A 24,367-nucleotide genomic window follows, 5' to 3' on the forward strand; every position below is an offset into this window, starting at 1 on the left:
TTACGATCAATATTATTGACTCAGCATGTAATTCATGAGGTGCTGGCTTTTGGCACAAATACTCTACAAATCGAAATGTTCAACACATTTTTGCCTTTTTGCTGCATCTCGGAACACTCCTCACATATCGCACAGTGTCTGAGTCTAGAGTCCTAAAATCACAGCTTTGGTGTTAGCTCCTCATTATGCTAGTGTTGAGCTAAACTCTGAGTGGGGCCCCCACATGAACACTGGTTCCTACAAATCATGTCCTATAAATCTCTCGCATTATCCCGTCTGCAGAGAACAAAGAGAATAGCAATCCATGAAATAAAATAGCTGTGAAAACTAATGTGTTTTATCTTGCAAGTGAGCAGGCTGTGCAAGGTCGACTGCCATATACAGTGCGTGAAATGATGCGTTGCTCAGCTGAATGAGAGAAAGAGCCCAAGTCAGTGTAGAGCTATGAGGGAGAGATTGCATGTCAAAAGATATGTTCCACAGTAACGGACGAGTGTCTGAGAGCTCAAGAAATGATTCACTGGTGAATTCGTACTCAAGTATTAATCAGATAGCACCCGCCTGCCTGTTTGAAGAGAGAACTAAAAAGAAACTGTCTCCACATACGGGCTCCCCCAGGAGTACTTAAAGTGGAAACATTTGTGGAAGAAAAGATGTATTCGACCATTTCTCCACCAATATACCAAGAGAAGAGGCATATCATTTCACGTATGAATACTGATTCCTACACAGTTTCCCCATCAAAAAGAATGATGAAATCAAATGAAAGCAAATGTATTGTTGTTGGCATAACGATGGCCTTTTAAACAGCATCACAGTGATTACACAGTTGTTAGAGCACCTCTGAAAAGTGACAGAGCAGCCACAGATTGAAAGCAGGGTGTAGACGACTGTGCAGCCTTTAGCCCCACAATTGAAATAACCATACTGAGTTTCCATGTAAATGGATTAAAAATGGAGAGTCTAAGCAGGCTTCTGCACTATTGCATGGCCTAGATACAGTCGTCACTTCAACAACATGAGGTAGTGTTCTTTTTGTGTGTGGATGTGTGAGGTGTAATCATGGCTGCCATGGTTTCCCTTGTGACAGATAAGCTCCTCCTCCACCATGAAGTCCTCTGGAAGACGGTGGTTTTTACCTTTTGTGAGGAGTATAAATATATAGTTCTTTAGTTCTTTAGCTGCGGGTGTGAGTCGCACTGTTCGTGTGCCAAAAAAAAAAAACGCAAAGCTGAAAAAAAAACCTACAAGTCCGACCACTGCATCACTTTGAGTTGAGCTCACATGGTAAGGAACAGCTTTGCTTTGCCACAGATCCCAGACTCCACTCCCCAAGTGAGTCACTGCACAAAGCTGGTCACAGCTTATCTTGAATTAAGTGCTTGTTTACCAAACAGAAAGCCTTGCTATTTATTTATTTGTCTCAAACTTCAGATCAAATGGGCACTAATGTTTACATTACAGTGATATCTTTATAGCACCGTTGCATTAAATAATTGATGCTGCACAGCCGAGTGTGGATTTGGCTTTTTAGCTTTGTAAATCGGAAATCAAAGGAATTGGCAAAGTAGTTTTTGAGTCGATGGGCGGCACGGTCATGCAGTGAACCCATCGGCCAGCTGGGGCCCTTCTGTAGGGAGTTGGCATGTTCTCCTCTTGTGAGCATGGGTTATTATTGGATTCTCAGACTTCCTACTGCAGCCCAAAGACATGCAGGCTAGGATGGTTGGTGATTTCGATTGCCCATAGATGTGAATGTGAGTGTGAATGGTTGTCTGTCGATATATCCAGGGTGTGCCTCACCTCTTGCCCAATGTCAGCTGGGATTGGCTCCAGCCCCCCTGCAATCCTGAATAGAATAAGTGGTTACAGATGATGGATGGAGGGATTTTTGAGTCCTTCAGTAACCTTATCAACATCTATGTGTTGCGTCATAAAAATCATACATATCACTTTTATTTCCTGCACCTTTTTGCATCTCTCATCAGTCTATTAGTTTTTACATAATTCATTCTTAGCTAAACATGTTTCCTTCTGTAACAACAATCTGCGGCAACATCTTTACCATATATGTGATGAAGCATAAGATCTACTCGCTGTGACATTTTACTCGTGCACTTCAAAAGTAAAGAAGATGTGTTTGCCGCCGTCCTTCCTTGGACACTCTCAGCTCCAGTAGTTTGACACACTGGACTGAACATTTCTGGATGTGACATTATTCCATCTCCCAAATGCCACCAGTGGCTCAGCCTGAAATGAGTTCATAAGGTAATCAGATTGGGACTCTTGAGTTTCGTCCATAGAGGGATCAAAGGCAGACTTAAAGTTCCCTCCTTTTTTTTTTTTTTTGCTTATTCTCCCGTCGGTTCATACGACCTAAAAAGGAGGACATGAAACGGAGAAACGGCCAGTTGTGTAGCATACCAGAAGTGTGATCAATGTTTTTCACCCAATCAAAACACCCCTTCAGGCCTTCGGAGCTGCCCCAGGAGCCCCTCGCTTTTTTTCGTCCATGCAAATCCGAGGCAACTTGGGGGGGATAAAAGGTGTTGTTTATGAGCATGTGGGGGTTGCATCTTGCCACAGAGACACCGGTCCTTAATGCATGGAGAGGATTTGTCTCCATTCCCTGTCCTTTTGTCCTTGCATGCACTTTTATTTTTTATTTTACGTCTCCATTCTGTTAATAATACATGAATGTCCTCTTTCCCTCCCCCTCCCCCTTCCCCCCCCCTCTCCTCCCCTGTAGCAATTATTGAACCCACCACCACTAGTGCTGTCTCAAGCCCAGGTCAGTATATGTCACCATGCTGTACACCAAATCAGCAAAGAGGTCCGCTGCCTCATACTAACCTGAGCCGAAATCCTCTCCTCCATCTTGATTTATTTCAATTGGCTGGCTGGAATGCCTGCTAGGTGTACAGCTTCATTGTTTGTCCTTTTTTTTTAAAAAAAAAAAAAAAAAATTGCATTCCTTTTTTTTGGGTTAGCTTCTACAGCCTGGCTCCATATACCTCCTGCAGCCTGTGTCATCACAACACCCTGCCCCCCCCCCCCTTTCCTTTCATTAAAACCCCACCTCCACCACCACCCTCACGTGGAGCAAACAATAGCGTCATCAAAGTGGCTGTTCCATAGGCCTGTCTGGGTCTGATGCTTTTCATAATGCTGATGGCTTCTTCTTCTTCTACTACTTGTCTTTCTGGCTTTCTCACCACAAACACCACCTCTCTCCTGCTCGTCAGTGCTACCTAAATGCAGTATACATCAAAGGCAGGAAGCTGTTGGTGGCAAAGGCCCTTGGTTTGTTGTTTGCAAGATGGAAGCTCTGCTGTCTTTGTACTTTTATCACTCCCTTTCTGTCTTAATCTTCCTATATCCCTCTCTCCCCGTTCTGTCTCTGTACTTTCCTCTTTCTAGAACAATCAGTTGGCACTCTGCCACCCTGTTTAACCTGATCTCCTGCTAGTGCTGTTGTCGGTGCTACACTGTCAATGTCGCCCTTGTTTCCCCTCCTCCCCTCACTGTATTCTGCCGCTTCCACATTCCAGCCCAGAGTAATCCCCTCTGCCTGGTCGTCTTTTCTCCCTCTCTAATGGTTTTAAGCAAGTCACAGAATGTAATCTCTCGTACTGGTTACATTATTTTTGCTTAATACTTTTCACGCACACAGAAAACACGCAGACATCCACTCACACTGAAAAGCTTTCACTTCACTGGCACGGACACAAGCAACAGACACTGAAACGAAAAAACATGCTTAAATATTCCAACATGCACCTGCACTTACAGTACACTCGTAATCACATGTGAGGATTCATAATGCATGATGAATCCGCTAAGCGTTTTTGTGACTTCTCATCCAGCTCTGTGGATAGACGCCATCGTTTGCCTCTTGCGCTTTGTGGAGACACAGCTCTGGATTAGCACGTGTTTGCCTGCATTCTCTACCTGTCTATCTGAGCCAAATATAATTATCCATGGAGATTCTGTCAGATAACAAGTTAAAATAAGCTCCGCTGCGACGAACAGTCCTGGCATGGCCCTGAACTCTCATTTGATGTAACGCTTGCAGAACAAATGACAATTTCATGGTCCAAAGGAACACCACTGGTTTCAATCGTGGAGATAAACTCACTCAGCGACCCACTGTTCTTGTTTTGTTCCAATTTGTATTTGAAGTTAATTTTTTGATGGCGCCCTCACTTAGTGGCTTGGCACAGGGAATTATTTTAGATCCCTGTAAACGGCTCTTTGTCCCAAACATTGTTTAATCAAGTTTAATAATTAATTTTAACAGTATATTAACTGCTTTTATTTCCCCTGTGAATGAGTTCGGGAAGGTGTGCTCCCAAAATAAGGAATGAAATTCGAGTCTGTAAGTTAAACGAATCAGGAGATCTGAAGTGGAAAAATTGTTCATCCCCCGCTGCACTTGGAGTGCATGTTTCAGCTCATTGATCAAGGGCAAATGACAAAAAAATTCAAATTACATAGAGAAAACAACGTTAATAGGCAACATCACTCATCGTGCTTTTACATCTAACCTTGTTGTGCCAGTGCTACTCTAATAAGAATCAGTTCAGGTGGGCCAGTATGTTAATGTGTAGGTTAATTAGATCCTATTTGCATGCTCGATATTAGATTGTTGTGACTCAGAGCTTTTGTACTCTGATCTTTCAAAGACACAACTGTGGACATCCTTCTGCCACAAGGATAATTTTCTCAGTGATCCCAGCTTGCATTTGTATTACCAGTCAGCAGTAACACTTGAATAACAGAAGTCTGATGGATTACATATTCTAAGCAAGTTGCAAGACTGGGGAAGTTGCATACTGATATGAATGGAAATTTAAAGCTGATTTGCTAAAACATGCAAAACCAACAGTATGACACTTCAAGTTAAGCTGATATTCTGATCATGGAAGACATACAGTATATACAGTATACTGTGCCAGAAGGGTAACAATTAAGCTGTACATGGGATTTGATCGACTGAATCTAAACCACTACTAACTATATCACTGAATACAGTGTAGAATTATTGGATAAAACATGAACTGCCGTTAAAGCCTTAAGGCTCTATAAAGGGCCATTCACATGCTGCGTCTTTAACCGCCTGGAAAACGCAAGGTCGGAGGCTGGGTGCTACTTTTGTGCCTTTTTTGAGCCAGTTTTCAAGAGCACGGTGGTGTGTTGCATCTGAGGTTGCTAAGCCACGCACCATATCATAGCCTATTTGCTTGAAATCCTGAGCTGAGAGCTGATCTTCTTCCAGGCGCTGTTTATAAGTGTGTCGGCATATCGTCTGTGGGACCGATGAAAAGCTCTGCCACAGGCTGATATTTACGGAAGAAGGGAAAGCACCTTTGAGCGTGCCTGCGACTAGTCTACATTGAAAATTATGAATTTGAGGGCACAAAAAGCACGGCATGTCTGTGGCCCCTAAAGCGGCCTTTTTCGCAAACTGCTACTGTTGGAGCTACATTACAAACCATACTGTATCCATGACTCTGAAATGACCATTTCAACATAACCTCATACAACAGTTTGTGTGATATCTAACGAATTGGTGCTTCATGAATGGCATTGTCAGGTTGCGTACTTAATGTGAAGTTACAGACTTAATATAAAGTTTCAGAGGTTAAGTTTAAGCATGTAAAGTTACGTAGGTAAGGTTTAGGGAAAGAAACATGGTGATGACGTACCTTAAAAGGACTCAAAGTTCAGTTGGTTTCACATGAGACATGACCAGTCTCTTGGGGCAAAGTCCTGTGTTTGTTTGACCCATCCACCACCCCAACCTGCCTCCTAATGCAGAGTTTTGCTCTTTATACTACTTCCATCTTAGCTCCCATCAGTGAATTGGTCACATGATTGCAGCCTTACCAGTTACGTGGGTAATATATGAATTCTGCTGCGTAACATTTCACAGGTGTATGTATGAACAGTGCATTAGAACAGCATGACCAGTTTCACCCCTGACTACCCTGTAATGCTGACCAAATTGCAATAAGTGGTTTCTGCTGATTTGTCTGTAACTTAAGGCTCTCATCAACAAAATAGTTCTGGCTGACACCCATAGAATTAGGAAGCCCTTTGACCTGGTTATCCAAGAAGGAGCCTGATAGTGAGATGACATGATACAGTACATGCATCCTGGTGGCCAAATCAACAAAAACCCAGACTGTTCACACAACACCACCCTTCCTATGAGAAAACTGAGATCTTGCGCATCTTTTGCAACAGGCGGCTGAACGTCAGCAGCGGTCAGTGCACTGTTCTTGGCTGTAGCATATTGGGGAGGCGGCATCGAGTCTGACGATGCCAGTAAACTGGTATGGAAGTCCAGCTCCGTGGTCGGGCTGGAACTGCACAGTCTGGAGGCAGTGGCAGAGAGGAGGATGATGGACATGATGAACACTGTCCTAAATAACCCCTCCCACCCGCTCGGTGACGAGCTGTGGCAGATGGACAGCACATTCAGCTACCAGCTCATCCCACCAAAGAGCAAGGCGCTATGCTTCAGGCGCTCACTTGTGCCCACTGCCATCACAGCAACTGTGACCATGGCCCTAAGCCAGCTGTGACCCCCCCAAAAACACCCACACCTAACCCACTCCCACTCAGCCAGACCTGTCACACTCACTGCTCACATCTCTGACTGCTCCAACAGCCAGACTCAGTGCTGGAAAATTGACTTTTTCTACATCTGTTGAACAATGATCCATGAACTTCATAATAAATATGGCTCTAAATGATATCTGCATCATAATTATCATTGTTTATGGTAGTAGTTGTATTAAAGGAATAGTCTGACGTAAGAACATGAAACTGCACTGTTAGATTTTTACATAACACCTTCAAACATTCAGCTGGTCCAGGATATTTTAATCTTTAAACCTTTTAGATTTAAATTCTATTTTGTATAATTTTCCCTTCCGACAGTCTGTATTTTTGACCTCTGTCATTCAAATTTCACCCGTGGGGTCAATAAAGTCTTAATTTATCTTGTTCTTTCTTAGCATATCTCATCTCATAAATGTCATAGAGATATGTTCACACTTGTCAGGAAACCACGGACAGAAATAGAAACCATCTGCCGCCGCTACTTGACAGAAGCTTTAATCTACCGCGCCACGAAAGTTTCTACCGCCTATGTATAAAATGGTAATATGCCACGTTTTGTTGACAATAAAGGTCTTAAGCTTGTTTTATCATCAACATATGGATTTGTATGCATTTACCTTAACATGAAGCCCTGATCCAATACTCCAAAGCAGCTGGCTCCGTGCCACCCTGTCATCCCAATGAAATGTAGATCTGTGATAATAGCATATGCTCCCACAGGCTTTCACTTCTGTTTATTTCCGCAAATCACTTGACAGTAGAAAAACAATGTTCTTAACAGTGTGCTGAGCCCAATTTCTTGTCTCGGCGAGGCACAGTGTACAGTGCTACTGGTTCAAAGAATTTTACATGCATTATACATAATGTGTTTGACTCTCTGATTCCCATGTGTCATGTTAACTCCCAAATAAACAAAATTCCGGCAGCCCGAGTGGAGCTAAGTGAAGATGATGCACACACTGTTTCGCTCCCCTATTAATCCTGTTCTTAGCCCTCATTTCTCACAGTGCATTATTTTTTTTCACCCCATTATCTGGTGTAATCTGAACTAATTACGGAGGAGGAGGTAACTCTGTTGCTGTCGTCTTGGAAGCCTGGCATGTGAAGCATTTACTTGACCCTCCCCCCGACCCAGCATGAATCATAGGAGATTAAAGGAAAGATTAATGAGTCCGTGAAGGTTTATGTGTCTTGGTAATATCGTGGAGTAGGTCATAAAACACGGATTTTGTCTTCAGAAGATGCACGATGGAGCAACATTTAGGAATCCAGAATGGTGCTCTGCATTTTTCCTCTGCCTGTTTTGCAAAACATTTTCTGTATAAAGATGTTTTGAAATTGAAAGTCTCACAAGCGTAATGAAGACCATTCTCTGATTGATTCAGAACGAGAGCAGTTCATACATCTTTCTTTATTCGAGGTCCAGAGCAGAACATCAAAGAGATAATCTACCTTATTAAGTATTCTTCCAAAGTCCTCCAAAATTCAAAAGTCACTCACTCAGCTCCCCAAGGCTCAGGGAGCTGTGTTAATCAAATTATTTTAGTGAGCATGTAAAGCTTCTTTAATCAAAGGAGAGCTCGCTAATTTATGTCTGAAAGTGGGGTAATGTCTTCTTTGTTATCTGATGTTGGTACAAGTTGGAACCCAAGGCACATTTTGTTGATATTACACTGTGAGAGACCTTCTCAATAAATAAACAACTTGGCATTTTTCTCTTAAGTTCTAAATTAATATTCTCTCTTGGCCATCACTTTGTAAATATTAGACTAACTATTACTGGAAAAAGCCCATGCACACATTTAGTCTGTCTTTGAAACCGTGTAATGCATTACTTTGGTGATTAAATTTTCATCTGACTATTTTCAAAATACTGTTGCAACATTTTTTAACTTTGGCCCTAATACATAATGCATCTTTAGCTGCATGCGTTAAAATTTAATAACTTTTGGACTTTTTATCACAGTTCCTTTTTCATGTTTGGCCTCAGTGGGAATTAATAGTGATAAAAGAGTAACAGTTTGAAGTAACAGTAACAAGTTTTCAGATGTTCACCCAGTTCAACCGAGGCACTCCATTGTGGATGAGGAGCAGCCTCTCTGCTGAGCCCGAATATTGGTTGCTATCAGCTATCGGCTTGTAATGAAAGCAAAGTCACTTTGCGATTCACTGTTATTTCTTTGTGTCTGAAGCAGCGTCTTTACTTTGTCTGTGGAGCTATTGTCAATATGGTGTCACATCAAACAAAAGTTCTGTTTCTTGTCATATTTCGACATGAAAGCCGAAACATCAGAGCCATTGAACAGGAGAAACTGCCACCCATATTCACTAATTCACTGCAAATTATTTTACATGGTGACCTCGGAGCTCATTGCTCTATAAACAGAATAGCATGTATATGTTACACTTTTTTTTTAATAGGCAGAGTGTTCCCAGTCTCGGGCCCTTCAACAGTGATCGCTAAGTCCTTGCAACATTTACAACATATGCTCCAACATATGCTACATGTCCACGTGGACTACTGCTGATAACTGATTAGAATTGATAACCTAAAGAGCAGGCCACCCTGAATTAACTGCCCATGGAGGAAAAAGTAAAATATTCACAGGAGTCATGGACGGAAACTAAACGAATGTTAGAGATATCTTTGGCTTTAAGACGCGGTAATACATTTTTGCTGCTGCAGTGTGTCCTTAATTTCCATCAGGATTACTTCTGACATTGTGCAGGAGAACACTGATACTTAGAGATTGATATTGAATTCCTTGGATGTCATTGAGTGAGCTGAATAGATTCGGCTGTCTTTTGTTCCCCCCCAGGCTCAGTCAATCACCGTCAATCAGTACGCATCACCAATTACATAACACGATCTTCATCTGTTCCACAATTCTTTTCAAACCAAACTTGGTTCACATCCCATATGTTGTCTGTTCAGACATTTCCATCTTTAGCTGATAAGCAGTCAGACGCACTAGGAGAGTCAAACTGAACCAGGTACTGGATTTTAAAAGGTTTTTTTTTTCCCCAATCTCTTGGTTCTGACTTCACACACAGCACAGACTCTTGTCACCTTTCTCCTCCTGCAACCCTCAAACCCTACAAATCAACCACAGTCAAGTTCATGAACTTGCACTAAAAAATATTCTAAGATTTCACACGTTACGGATAAAGTCGTAATCATGAGATGACCCATGCAGGACTCCTGAGTGTGTTCTTTCGAGCTGTGTTTCAGCAAACTACAGCTAAAAGAACTCAGTGGTAACAATGCTAACGTTGACAGTTCTTTTTTTTTTATCACTTCTGTAGCCCGAAGCACGAGCTAGAAGTGCTAAAGTTGAGTTGCGTCAAGTGGCAATTACAGCACAGTCACCAATGTGACTACTGAAAGCTCTGGTTTGTGACTCACCCCCTGCTGCTAATGACATTATAAATACACTGCACTTATGAAATATTCAATAGGATGGAACATCTCCCACTGATTAGCTTACATCGGGGTCTTGTCTGAGTGGGCTGCTACTGTAAATCCTAGTGGACTGGACCACAGCATTAAACTGCTTGAGGAGCCTCTACAGTAAACAGCCCTGCTTCTCTTTACCCAGCATGCCTGGTGTCAGACACACTGAGCTACCCACAGATAATCCTTTTTGGCAGTGCATTTTCTACCAGCCTTATCAGTTATATGGTGGCAAGATCAAGAGTTGTGCGAGCCCCCCTCTGCACCCTCCTCTCGCCACCGCACCACCACCCCAGACTCCTGTCCCGTACGGTTTGTTTTGAGGTGATATGCTGACCTTGATTTTTACCGAGTCCTAACTCCCCCAATCTTCTCTGGAAGGGCCTGATAAGCAGATGGCATGTCATCTATCATACTTGACCCCTAGATCCCCGGACAATGTAAATAGACGATGGGTTTTGTCCTGTGGAACTGGAAGCCAGTGGAAAACCTGTTGTTACAGTACATGGGTTCAAAGACACAAAGTCTGTGCTCAGGAAATAAAACTTCCTTCTTTGCTCAGATATGTAATATATATCTAATGAAAAGTAAATAGTAAAATGAAAGCCTCCAGTGACTGTGTGTTCAAACCCGCTCATAATGCACCACATTATACAGGATACATCCAGCACTTAGTAACAACACTGATTATCCATTTTTATAGCACTCCTGAGCTTTACGGCATGATCCTGTGAAATATGCCAGTGCCAGTGTTTCCAGAGTTCATTTAATTGATCAGTGGTACCTGTGCCTTACGACGAGATTTACATTACCCTAACAACATTTGTTTTCTGGAAATGAAAGCCATTATTTTGATATTATAAGAGCACACAATATGATTGCCATACGATCTTCTGTTTTCTCTCTGTAATTCATTTTAATGGGTGTGAATGAAGGGAAGTGTTATTTTTGCTATTTGGCTGATTGGTGCTGGGTTGTTTGTGTGATATTAGTCATTACGGGGTTAGGTCTTTTTTGCTGTGGCTGCCTGGGCTTTTTATTACAGTGCCCTAAAACACATTCTGAGTGCTAATACTGATTAGTTAAATGTGGGAGATACCGACAATGAAATTGATTTTGTGTTTTACTGTGCCGGGAAGAGTGCTTTAAAACAAAGTGATGTCTCCTTCTCCTCATTTGTGTTGGTTAATTAATTGTGAAACACTTAAGATAGCCTTCAAAAAAAGGAAACTTTTTAAAAGCCTCAGAAACACAGAAATTAATATTGATTGTACAATTGTTGCGATACACAAAACAAAACATGATACATGGATGAAAGGACCAGTATGCCTCGGCATTATGTCCACTTTGGATGATTTGCATCTCTCAATTTACGTCTAATGGCAACATTCAGTGCCAGCACAGGAAGGAGTCATTTGTATGCACAGCAAGCTCGTGTGTCATAAGGTGTTGACACATAAACAAGATTAACTCCACTCAGAGACACTAGAGTCAGGAAATGGTGTCCAAGCTCCATGTTTTATCCAATTCAAATATTCATAGGCTTACAATCATCCAGGTGACAGATGATGCTATTAATCTGATTAGCCAGCTAACATTATATAGTTTAGCTAGTAGCACCTCGCAGTAATAACACAACTCAACAACGACTAGCAAATGATGCAAAAATAATCTTCCACTGAAAAAGAATCAACTATAAAACATAAAATCTCATAGGTAATGTCATCTGAGGGCTCAAATGAGACGATTATCATGGATTTAACTGGCATACTTCCTGATATTTTTAGTGCAGTACCGTCAACAACCACTGGGGGGAATCTCAGTTTGGTGACTCATTCAACCATATGAACTGAAGGTGGAGAAACCAAGGACCAAATCAATGTATTTCAAGGTTTTTCAGAACCATCCGGTCTTAATTTTCTGATTAGGTGACAGGGTTGGGACGCATCTTACATTATCAGCTGAAGCACCAAAGGCCCCAATCACATCGTAAGCGTTTTGCAGTTTGCAAAATGTGAGGTGCACGGCACCCTTTAAATTGAATGCCACCAGTAAAAAAAAGCAAACGCTTGCTGCGCCTTTTTATTGGCAACCACCCCATCTTGTCTTTACACTAACCTTTCACAGGAATAAGTAGCTAGTTCCTAAAATGTTCAGGCAGAGGGTTCTTGCTGTAGCTCTGGTTGAGGGTTAGAGGCTGTCAGCAAATAGCTTGCTGGCCACAGGGAAACAGAGATCTGTGTGGGTACATGAGACCCTAAAAAAGAGGGTGGATCATGGGGAGTAACACCAGTTAGTCCAGGAGCTTCGTCACGATGATGGCTGTTTCCAGACATATTTTAGGATGACTCTGGGTAGTTTGACCACCTGCTGTCTATCGTTGGGCTGTGTAGCTCCAAGTATCCAGCAACCGCTTCCAACAGTTTCTCCTCCATTGTTAACAAACTGTAAACTTGTTATTGCGACTACCACAGAAGGCCCGCCTCTCAAATCATCTGATTGGACAATGGGGAAAAAGAAGACATGGGGTGCTTTTCCAGTCTGAGTTGAAGTTTTTTCAACTCGAGGTGTTCAGAGCGCTTCAGCAAAAATGCCAGGTGCGTAGCAACGCGCAAACCGCAAGCAAAAAGCTTCATTCCCATTACAAACTATTACAAAAAGGCACTTCCAGCTGCTGAAATGCTTTCTGTGATCGGGGCCTAAGTCATGTTATATGTCCCAACACTTTTAAGTGTCAGCTCATTTATACTCCCTTTACATACAAAAATAGATACTCTCATCTCAAACGTTGGGATCGTCACTGCCCACATACTGCGTCCTTTTTGTTGGCACAGATACATCCACTAGATAGCACTCCAGAGCAGAGTCAAACGTTTCAGACAAAAACAAACATAGCGACAGTGGAGGAGGTCATAAGAATGTACCTTATAGGAGAGGCAGTGGTCTGTGAGGCTATTAAATACATTTGGAGAGTCAGTTATTTTCACTATATTAGAGAGTCGTCCAGGCCCGTCATTTTTAAAATATCTTTGTCGTGTCCCACAGTCTATCTTCCTTGAGCTACGCTATACTGCCTCTACGATCTCTGGTGGGTACTTCTCCATTTATCCGTATTCGTAAGCTTTCAGAAAACATGCACAAGTAGGGATGAAATGAAGGCAGAGTAGAGACCCAAGGCTCCGTTCATGTCCCTATACATATCTAATGTTAAGCATAAACGAGTCATTAATGCTCCTCTGAGGGCCACTGCTGCTCTAGCAGTAACACGGTATATTCCAACATGTCTCTGATTCCAGACTCATGGGCCCTAGCCTTCGCTGTTTGTCTCTGCCCCCCTGCAACGACTTGTTTTCAGGGCTGCTTTTCACCTGTTTGTCAGTCTCAGATATAAATGTCCGTGCTGCGCTCCCCCCCGTTCTACTTACCCCACATCTCTCTCACGGAGTCTCTCTGCCTCTGTTTTTCCAGCTCTATCGTTCCCTTGCTCCCACATGTACCACTCTCCTCTCTGCCTCTGATTATCTCTCCCACTTCGCATCTCCTCAGGAGTGTCGGCCATTAAATGCAAACCTGGTCATGCTGTCAGTCCCACGCACACACAGAAGAAACACAGCGGCGCACACAGAAATCATAATAACTGTCTTCAGAAGAACAAGAAAACTGTTTCACAGACTTCACTTTTTTCTCTGCTCATATTCCATGGATATTTCTGTGTATTTGTGTGGATAATATTGGTGGTGGGTATTAAAACTGAGAACTGTCAAAGCCTTTGCAGTTTTTTAAATTGTGCAAAAGAATCTTCTTTCTTTTATGTGTTTATTCCCACCTCTTATTCCAGCTCTTGTTGCAGGCGGTGCTTTTATCCCTGTCGCTGTCACTTATATTCTTTTTCTCTAGCATAACTTTTCAGAGTTTGCAGATCACCAAATCTCACACATCTCACGCTGTACCCGGAAGATCAAAGCACATTATGCATTGTAGCGCACTCAGGTCTGTGACATCCTTCCCGGGTTTTGATGTTGTATTTACAACTGTTTTTCAAAACCTGCCTTCTTACTCTTGAATTGAAAGTTTGGCAAATAAGAAGAAAAGACCACAAAAGGCAAGTCACCGTTAAAGGGAAAAGAAAAGTGTTTTTTTGTCAATTCAAATCTTTTTCCAACTTTAATTGGCCCTCTCGCCACGGCAGTCAGGGCGATTAATAAGACGATTCAGTTGGAAAGATGAGTTTTGGTGCTCCCAACAACAGACAGGACTCTGCAGTTGCCGTGTGAGAGCTGGAGCAGAAAATGGATAGTCATTTCCTTTTATGGCCACAAAAGGCTGCTGTAGAGATTCAGTCTTGGTCTATAATTGAGACACAAGGGTATATTCTCTTTCTGGACAGACTCTAATGGTTAGTGCATTAAGGAGGATGATTGAAGAAAGCAACACACTTACAGTAGAGGCTGCGGTAAATCAGAAAAGATGGCTTTTTGGCCAACTTGTAGATTGCAGCGGGTTCACACTGTGTAGTGCTTTAGGTCTTCCCTCCCTCTCATCTCTGGTGAGAGCACTCTTCAGCAGAGTTAAATGGGTGTAATTTTGAGGCAAAAGAGAGAACACTTTTAGTGGTAATGGAGAGAAGGCTTTGGACATGTTGTCATTGCCCTTGGAAATACAGTAAATGCACTCCTCAAGCCTCGCTCAGTTGTTAGGAGGCTCTTCACTGCATCACTCTCAGATTTTGTATTCAGCTCATGAGGGATGAGGAGCTGAGGCAGTAGCTTTCATTAAGACATCAGCTGGACTGCATATTATTCACAGACCTGCAGGTTCAAGGTGCGTAGTCCTGCCATTTCTAACAAAAGCCTCACATCAGTGTTCATTTATGGGTTTTATCTTTCTTTTCTCTTTTAATAATAATAATTCACATTTCAGTCATTAGATATATTTCTGTCAGTGAAATGTTTTCCTTGTGCATTTGTAATTTTTACATCTTCTGAGAATTAAGAGGCTACACCTGTTGCTGTGTTTGATGTGTACAGTTACCATGGTGACATGTGTTGTGCTATCACTAGGTTAGCAGAAAATTTGCAGATTACTTGTTTTTACCAGAATGTTGTGCACACAATGCCCATATCACTCTGCAGTGAAACAATAGAGCCAGTGTCCTCAGTTAATACAGTTAGTTTTGGGCTTGATTCGTTTTTAAGAAACAAACAAAAAAAAAAAACAGGAAACACAGGAGGCTTTTCCTTTAAGTCTGGCGCTCCTTTGACTCAGTGAGTTTTAGTGCTGCATTTCAAAGTGCTATCCATTTAAATGTGCTGAGATTTTAATGCTTTGCTACGTAAAAATCTTGCCTTTTATTTTCTGTTGGCTTTGCTGATGTGCAGCCCTGTAAATGTGGAAACATGCCCACTGCCCGACCTCCAGTTTCCACTGCTTTCTTGGCTGCTCTGAGGTGCGCAACACCTGAGTCGAGAGGAAGCTAACCTTAGCTAGTTAGTGATGTAGTCTTTTTTGGGCAGTAAAACCTCCTTTAGCATTGTTTACTGTGTTAGCACCACTAGCTGTGCTGATATTGCTAACAGTGGTAGCACAGTATACAATGCTAAACAGGGTTCAACGCTAAGGTTTTTTTTTCACTTGCCCGGTCGGGCAAGTTGGTCACAGATCTACTTGCCCGAAGTCAGTTTTTACTTGCCCTATAAAAATTGTTTAATTTAAGCGGCTATCAATTAACAAAGACTGCAGTTATTTTCATGTTATGTAATCTTTATTCACACTGTATTTATTAATTAAAACAACATATGTCATGTATTGTAGCTTAATTCCTACACAAATATGACAGTGTCAGGGCTTAAAGTGAAAAATGTGTCAATCATTCTCCATCTATAATTTTGCGCCCTACTTGAGCCATGCCCACCTCTATTTATTTTTCACCCCTCTCTCCAGTTCTGCTGTATTAACACCAGGTTTAATATACTTTGCTTCCATCTCTCTGCCCTGCTCTACTCTACTTCAACGCTACTTAGCTCTCTCTCTACTCTACCAGTAGACTACCACATCCACCTGTTGCACAAAAGGCACACAGCAGTGTTTCCCCTAGGATGGAGTTGTAGCAGCGGAGGTGAAGCACACGCATGAAAAATAATTTTCACATGTGTGAAACTTTTTTATATGCTTGCTAAGCACAGCCTGCTGGGATGTTTCTATGTATCTGCTGGCACCAGAAGGGCTCTTTAGGACTAAGTACATACAGTACATGTGTGCACAGTAATGAGCAGGTGAAATGTCTGTCTAGCTTACATATGATGTGTCTCAAGATTTAGGAACATACAATTGTATTGAATATAATAAAAGTAAAAAGTCACTTGACATGCTGCTGTTTTGTGCTATGACCTATTTAAGTGCTGGAAGTTGTTATTTACGTGACAACGCCTGAACGCAACACAAGCTCAGCATGAGTGCCGTGCTGAGCTGCTGTGCGAGCAGCGTGTTTGTCTGTGTGTAACAGCAGTCTGTTGGTTATTTACACAGTGTCCATAACAATAACTTTGTCAGCTGACAAACTGCACCGGGCTCGGGGTCAGGTTTGGTCAGGAAAATGCGGCCCGAGCCGCTCTAGCGTGCTCACCTGTGTGTGTGGCGGAACTCCGCCGTGCACGATACAGAGAGCAGAGGAGAATTGTTAACGTGTGACCATGTAGAGACAGAAATGACACGATGACATAACACCATAAATAGTATGTTGTTATGTTATTATATGAAGCGTCTGTCACGCAAAATAATATTAATGGGCGCTGTGGGCAGGACATTGTTACACAGCTGTGCCTGTGGCTTCAGGCAGAGAGACCGCTGCATCAGAGCCGAAGGAGCACGTTTTAAAATACATTTATTTTATCAATTAGTTATTAACTTTTACTATTTTTAGCAACTTGCCCGATCGGGCAATTGAGTTGTTAGTTTACATGCCCGACCGTGAGTTTTACTTGCCCCGGGCAATCGGGCAATCCTTATTGTTGAGCCCTGCTAAAGGAAGTTTTACTGCCCAAAATTGAGCTGCTTACTCACCCGGATGATCTGGAGGGAGACCAGAGGTTGGGCACAATGCTTCCACAGCAACGCTGCTGGGTCGGGGCAACGTAACTAGCAGTAATGGCTAAATGAGCCTCAACACCAGCTAGCTTCTGACAGACCCAGGTGGTGCACAGTGCTGGAAACTGAAGAGAAGCAAAATGAAGTTATAGTTTGACGTGTAACCAGCTAAAAATATTCTCTGCAATTAACCGTTGACATTCCTAGGTCACACATTTTGATGTAACGCATCACTCACTTTCCCTCCTTGTCACTTAGCGTTGCTCCCTGAGCTCTCCACTGCATGCGTCACCAGTATTTACGCAGATGTTCACTAAATACTATTTATATGCTGGGTCTATCTTCAGAGTAAAGCACATCTGAAAAGGTTAATGCAACCGCATACCTTTGACAAGCATATCTAAATACAAAAATTTTCACCAGTAGCTTATAAACATGAAAGATAGCCAACTGAAGATTACACCCACATCCACACCTCTTGTTATTATGACGTTAGCATGAGCTTCCCTTATGTTTTTGTGGTTTGTTCCAGCTGTTCTGTTACTATTTTGTGGAATTGTCAGTGGGATTGTTCTTCTTGAATTTAGTCCATAAATCTGTAGTTTTTCCTTCTAAAAACGGTAACACACATTAACATATCTTTGCGTTAAAAAGCAGTTAGATCATTCTTCAGATTGTAGTTTAGCTTTTATTTGATCACCAAAGCTGAAAACATGTAGTGACTGGAGACATTAACACTGCCTCACAATACTGTGATATTGCTGTGAAACACTGAGCACAGCGTCTGTCAGGCAACTCGCATTTCCAACCATTTCCTGCGAGCTTCACTTGTGACTCGGGGTGTCGGGACTGGGTGGCTTGTTGTGTGCTTTCATATATATTCATATATGACAGCTGGCTGCCAGCAGATTACTGGTCTTTCATGTGATTGTGCCAGGGGGGTTGAGTCTTTGTTGCCAGCCATCCTGATAATAGTTAAACCGCAGGAATTCTACCCACCCATGACATGTCTTATTCCCATGTTTTTGAATCTTATAGGGACGGGGGGGCCTATATGTCAACCCATGATAAGTTTTTGGAATTACACAGTAATTAGTTTGCCCATTCTAAACAAACCCTGACTGACACTGACAGTGGGAGACGCCTGAGGAGTAAAGATACTGTGCCCACTGACTCCAAAAAGCAACCTCTGCTAAACCCTTGCATCCCAAATATGCACAGAAATTATTATTCTGGGATTTGTTTCACTTGTATAAATCAAACATACAGACATAATGATATGGAGATGCACTTAAGCTGCTGTTGTATTGTTTAAGACTGTTGCTGAATCATTTTCTTCCCGTCTTAATTCTGCAACAAGATTAGTGACACTTCAGAAGTGGAATATGTTTGTGCAGTTTTTTAGTTTTACTGTGAGTTTCCACGGTGTATAAAACCATTAGAAGCAGCAACCTATTTTTTGATCCATATCATTAACCAAGTGCTGAGCTGATGGGAAGATGATGTGATGGTGAGACAATAGAACTTTGTCAACCGTCAGACTTTTTATTACACTTTTTATACTGAAGGTGTTTCCTGTTTTATATTTCAAGTTGTATTCGATCACTGTGTGCAAACCTGCAGCACTGGGTATGCAAGATTTTGGCATCAGAATGATAAAGAGCTTCGATAGTTCATGTTTAATTCACTAAATTAGCCAAAATCCAACAATTTGCATCCAGTTATTTTGTCCATAAACACTTTCTCAATGGAATTTCCAGAAAATGTTTCACAATAAAATCCATATCACAATGTAAAATGACACTGTGATGAATAAGCCATTCCATGTTGCCCACCTTGGTTGTTTAGTGAGATAAAATATTTCTCCATTGAGCCATACATCTGCAACACTTTAAATCCCCCTATTTAGCCCTAAGCTGCATGTAATCATTTAGAAATGGTTTATAGCGCACTATAATGAGGACATAAGCAGATATAAGTGTTTAATAATGTTGTCAACAACTGTAACTCCTCCTGTGTGCACCCATGAGGCTTGTGTGAAAACAGATAATGAAAAATTTGAAAACAATGTCTTCACAGGAGACGTTGACGAATACTGCACATTAATAAACACTTCAGAATGTCTGCATAGCTATGTACAACTACATAATAGTGTGTTTCATACCACTTCAATATATGTATACTGCTTATAACTGCTAAATATAGGACTCAGTATATGCAACCAGAAAGATAAATGATGTATTTAATACGGCAGTGCATCAAACAGAGTACAGACAGCTCCATGACACCCACTGGATTGCAGCAGGGTTCACCTCGAAAACAAACAAATAAAAAAAAAATCTGAGAAAAGTACTTGTGGGCATAACAGGTTTGGTTGGGACTCGCCTGAGTTCAATCGCTGTATTCTCAGCTCTCTTCCATCGATTGAACTTTAACTCAGGCTTACTGCACTTGCATGAAAAAGCCTGTCAGTCATCAGAGATGTGACTGCATTGCCACTGATTTGCATTTCATCCAGCTTTGGCTGAAGCAGAATTCAAGCTCCTCTTTATCACAACAGCTCAGACACAAACAGCACAACTCGAACCGCGTTTGGTCTCCACTTTGTATGCAAGATCATACTGGAGGAAATGTGATAGCGCTGCTCACTAGTGCTGCTCTTGAGCAGGGAGGGGTTTTTTTTGCACTTTCCTGTCTTTGGCCACAGAGACATTTCTAAATGAATCCTCTTGACTTCCTGCGCTTGTATCACCCTCCAAAATGTGTTATCGATTATGTGGTTGCAAAAGCACTGTCCTTACAGCACAGCAAAGACTTTTGTCTAGCATCTTCTCAAATCACACCCGAGACACCTTCCCCACGTCCTTTCTTTAATTCTTTCCTTACTTCTTTTGTCAAGTTTGATGTCTTCAGTGTCGCCCCTCCGCCCTCTCAGGATGAACTCTGTGCTCGGTGCAGCAGTGCTGCTGCACAGTGTTGTTTTACTCTGGCAGACAATTATCTCTGAGACGCCCGGACAGAGAGAGCTGCTCTTCACGACAATTTCCCCCTAACCATAAATCAGTTCACACTGCCCATCATCCACTAAATGGCACAAACACACACACTAAATCACGCTGACACACACAGGTACCCCTAAAGCATTTTCTCCCTTTTCATTTCTCTTGTATTTATGCTATTAAAGCTGTGTGGACTTGTGCTAAAGTTCATCTAGCACACACATACACACACTCAACACCCACACGGCTTCAATCACTGTCACAAGCCTCAGGAAAAACCTCTCAATCAGCTTAACAACAGATGACAGTACCTACAATAAACCACCCATTAAAAGCTGAACATATGCATCGCCTCCCCGCTCTGTTTACCGCTCCTCACAAGTCTTCAAAATCTTTTTATTGACAAACCACACCTTGAAGACCTTGGAGGTTTTTAAACGCGGTTAGAAAAGGTCATGACATTCAGAAATGGCATTCCCTTTGGGGAAATGGCTTGGATGTTTGGCCGTTAAATAAGGTTAGTTCTATCGGCTCGATTTCCGACCTGTTTGACGTCCTGGGCACTGCTCAAGAGTGGACGGCTCTCTGCTAATACTGAAAGCTCTCAGCGCAAGTCCCCATGTTTGATACACTCCCCTAGAGGCTAATAAAGAGTGCAGAACCTGCTCACACACACACATGATAACACACACATGGTATAACCACTTACATGCTGAGTATGTTCCCATTTGGTGGTGGCGGTGGTGGTGGTGTGTGTATGTGTGTGTGCATTAGTGGTGGATGGCTGGAGGGTTATTGCTGACAGTTAATGATACACTTCTTCATGCACACGCTCATGCACACGCACAAACACTTTTATGCATCCTGCGCCGCTCACTGCTATCTCAGTTCCCCGCTTCCCTCCTCAGTTCTTCTCATGCAACTGAGGAATTGAAATGCATGTGCTCAAGGGTAAAGCCTCGAAGGCCCCAAACAGAAACCATTAACCCTTTAGTATTCCCCTGGCCTTGCAGCTGATGAGTTATTCAAGACTTTTGACAAGGATCCACCCTCTTTACATCCACTAATGATGAAGAAAGGTCAAAGAACGTGCTGAGAGATGCCTTTGGCAAAATAATCTCGGGACTCAATACACCAAGGCTCTATCGGCCTGTGAAGTGATAAACGGCCCTTTTTTAAATCCAAGTCCCCCCTTCGTGCTGAATTACTGTAACGTGTTTGAAACAATCAATGGGCTGAGCTACTCACAAGCCAGAGTCCTGTCACCATTGACACTGTTAATTAGCACTGAAGAATCCCAGGCGCTTTTGTCTGAGCACATTTGAAAGGAGACAGAGCGGATTAGACCATTTTGCTTTACATTTGTTATTCCTAATGCCATCTAGCATGGGGAGATCTTAGTGATGGTGGGTGGTTCCCAGTGGGCCTCTCGCCACAGATCTGCGTCCCAACATGAAACAGCTAAAAAAAAAAAAAAAACTGGAAAGGGGCCCATGTGGCTTTCACCAGAACAGTAAGAGATCCCCAACACAGATCAGGATCAGAGACGTATTCTCTACTCCATGATTGTTCATTTGCATCACTTTTATACGTCTGCCACTAAATTTGATTTGTGTCTTTTGCTTTATTTGTTAACATTTGACTGATTGATTTTGAGATGACTAGCACCCCCTGTCTTTGTTCCCAATCACACCAAATCAGACCAAAAATATACTTGGGTGTTTTTTTTCACAGTCTAACTGTATTTATATGGTCTGTCAGTGGATTAAACAACAAACAAAAGAGTTGCAGCATGTACTATTTTTGAAAGAACTGATGAAAAATGATGAAAAAGAAAAATTCAACAGATTCCATTAAGAAAACAAAACCAGCAACAAACAGAGCACTAAAAAGTTTGTCTGTGTATCTAAAACCTGATACTCTGTACTGTAGCGCTCCATTGTTGTCCAGAAACTATTAAAAACACATTAATGAGCCAAATTGTTGCACTGTGTAACATGTTCTTTCATTACAATGAACGTGGGCGCCGCAGTGTGTTTGGAATCAGTCCCACCTTCACCGTGCTGGTGCCATAAATACTCACTAGAGCAAACAATGTGTTTTGTTTTGTTTTGTTTTGTTTTAGGAAAGTTTGCTAAAAAACTACATTAGAGAAATTGTACTGTATATATGTGAGCCATTTTTCTAGATGTGCATCTTCAGTGGGAAGCAGTGGGGTTGGGTCTGCGTGCCACAGACAGGCAGGGAGCGGACTGGGAGACGAACCAACACATTGCTAGTTCTGGTCTTTTTTAATGGGATTTGTTGACAGTAATGTAGAATATCCCCAGCTGTATCCTAGCTATAGAGATTTGATTTGATGCTGTAGGTCCCCACATTGACTTCTGTCCCATTCTGTTTTCAAGGTGAAAAATTATTCAATTAAAATGTACATGTAGCTGAATAGTGTTGGGCTAATGCGAGACAGTCATCATGAATCATACAAGGAGAGAAATTAATGGTTATTTGTTACCTTACACAATCTGTGGTCGACTCTCGCTGTAGGTTTAGCAAGTCTGCAATTAAATCCCGGAAAGTGTTTGTGTGATTGTGTTGTTGTTTTGACATCATATTTCCAGCTTATGTCTAAATTTTCAGCGCGCTGCATGTGTTGCTTGGATACAATACAAGCCCTATTGAAAATAGTGTTTTAACAATACTTGTGTTGATTAGAAAGTGCAGCCTTGTGTCACTCTTTCCCTGCACATTATCCAGGACAAATTATCAATGATAGAGGAGCTCAGTGATTGGATTGGGGTCTTATTTACTAATAAAACAGCAGTTTTGAAATTGCTGGTGGAACACAGATGCCATTAGCCCCTTTTATGTGGCGACTCTGTGACCCTTTACATACTGCCATAATTGTCTTTAATGGTATGAATGCAATATAATTGAACTGACATTTCCCGCGCTCACATTCACTGTCACGAGAACAGTGAGTCAACCTGATGATGAATACTGTATGTAAATGGGGATCCATCTGCTCTGTTTTCAGCTACTGAAGCAGATGTGTGTGTTTTACCAGACGCATTGATATTTGCTGCTCCTGGTACCCAGCTGAGTTGAACCAGGGGTCAATCCACCGGTCCAATTTGTCGCAGACTTATTCCCCTCAGTGATTCCAATCAATAATGTTTGACCTCATGTGAAAAACAGGAACACAAAGGCGGAGAGAGTGGCACTCACAGACTTAGGAGCTGCAGTCACCAAACGCAGTCCCACATAAAAGGCGACAAGAATGTGTCACCATCATCGGTTCTGGTATTTATGCAGCCATGAAAGTTGCATATCGATAGTGTCAGTGTGGCAGAGAGGATAAGCCTACAGAGGAAAGGCTAAAGTGGATTTGGAGAAGGGGGGAGGGGGTTGAATGTGGAGAAGCAGATAAGAGTTAAGGGTTTGTTTTTTTAAGGATCTGACACATTTCAGTGTGAGGTGATATTGTCTGCATCCAGTCGTTTATTGTCATTGTACAGAGAATACACAAGTCAGCACTTCCAAATAGAAGTCTGAAGCCTGGAACATGCTCAAATTGGATGTGCGTCACGTTTAACTTTCAAATGCACCCATTGTTTTTATTTGGCAGCATCTTGTGGCACATCAGTCCACCTTGACTTGTGTACTCCTAAACGATGGGGTTTTCTGAAGCACTTAAAAAGTAGGTGTGAATGTGAATGGTTGTCTGTCTCTATGTGTCAGCCCTGTGATAGTCTGGCGACCTGTCCAGGGTGAACCCCACTTCTCACCAGTGTCAGCTGGGATAGGCTCCAGCACCCTGCAACCCTTAACAGGATAAGCAGTTAGGAAAATGAATGAGTTTTAAGGTCCTTGTGATTTACTTGAGTATTTCCATTGTATGCTATTGAGTACTTCTACACCACTACATTTCAGAGGAAAATATTTCACCACTATATTTATTTGACAGACATAGTTTACAGTTACTTTTTTGGGGAAGCAAAAAACAGACATATTTGAAGGAAATTAAGCCTGAATATATTGGTTCGATTGCGTTCAGGCTTGAATGCCTATCCTGTCTTAAAAATTTAAATTTTTGTTTTAGAAATAATTAAATAAATAATGTAAAATTTTTCGACTTCAATTTCTGGATTTGAATTTGACTAAATTGAATTTGAGAAACCTCAATCTATTTTTATTTATTTAT

General features: G+C 41.9%; 1 protein-coding gene across 2 annotated transcripts in view; it reads left to right on the forward strand.

Moving 5' to 3' along the window:
• negr1 (neuronal growth regulator 1) overlaps positions 1-24,367 on the forward strand; it is a 179,023-nt gene that overhangs the window by 136,127 nt on the left and 18,529 nt on the right. The window contains exon 7 of one of the 2 annotated variants that reach the window (XM_033621701.2): positions 2,750-2,791. The exons of the other annotated variant lie outside the window; for it this stretch is intronic. Within the exon in view, the coding sequence (XP_033477592.1) occupies positions 2,750-2,791 (42 nt within the window). The remainder of the gene's footprint in view (positions 1-2,749; positions 2,792-24,367) is intronic. 2 annotated transcript variants of the gene reach the window in all.

This window comes from Epinephelus lanceolatus, chromosome 6, assembly GCF_041903045.1.
Source record: "Epinephelus lanceolatus isolate andai-2023 chromosome 6, ASM4190304v1, whole genome shotgun sequence".
Taxonomy (NCBI): Eukaryota; Metazoa; Chordata; class Actinopteri; order Perciformes; family Serranidae; genus Epinephelus; species Epinephelus lanceolatus.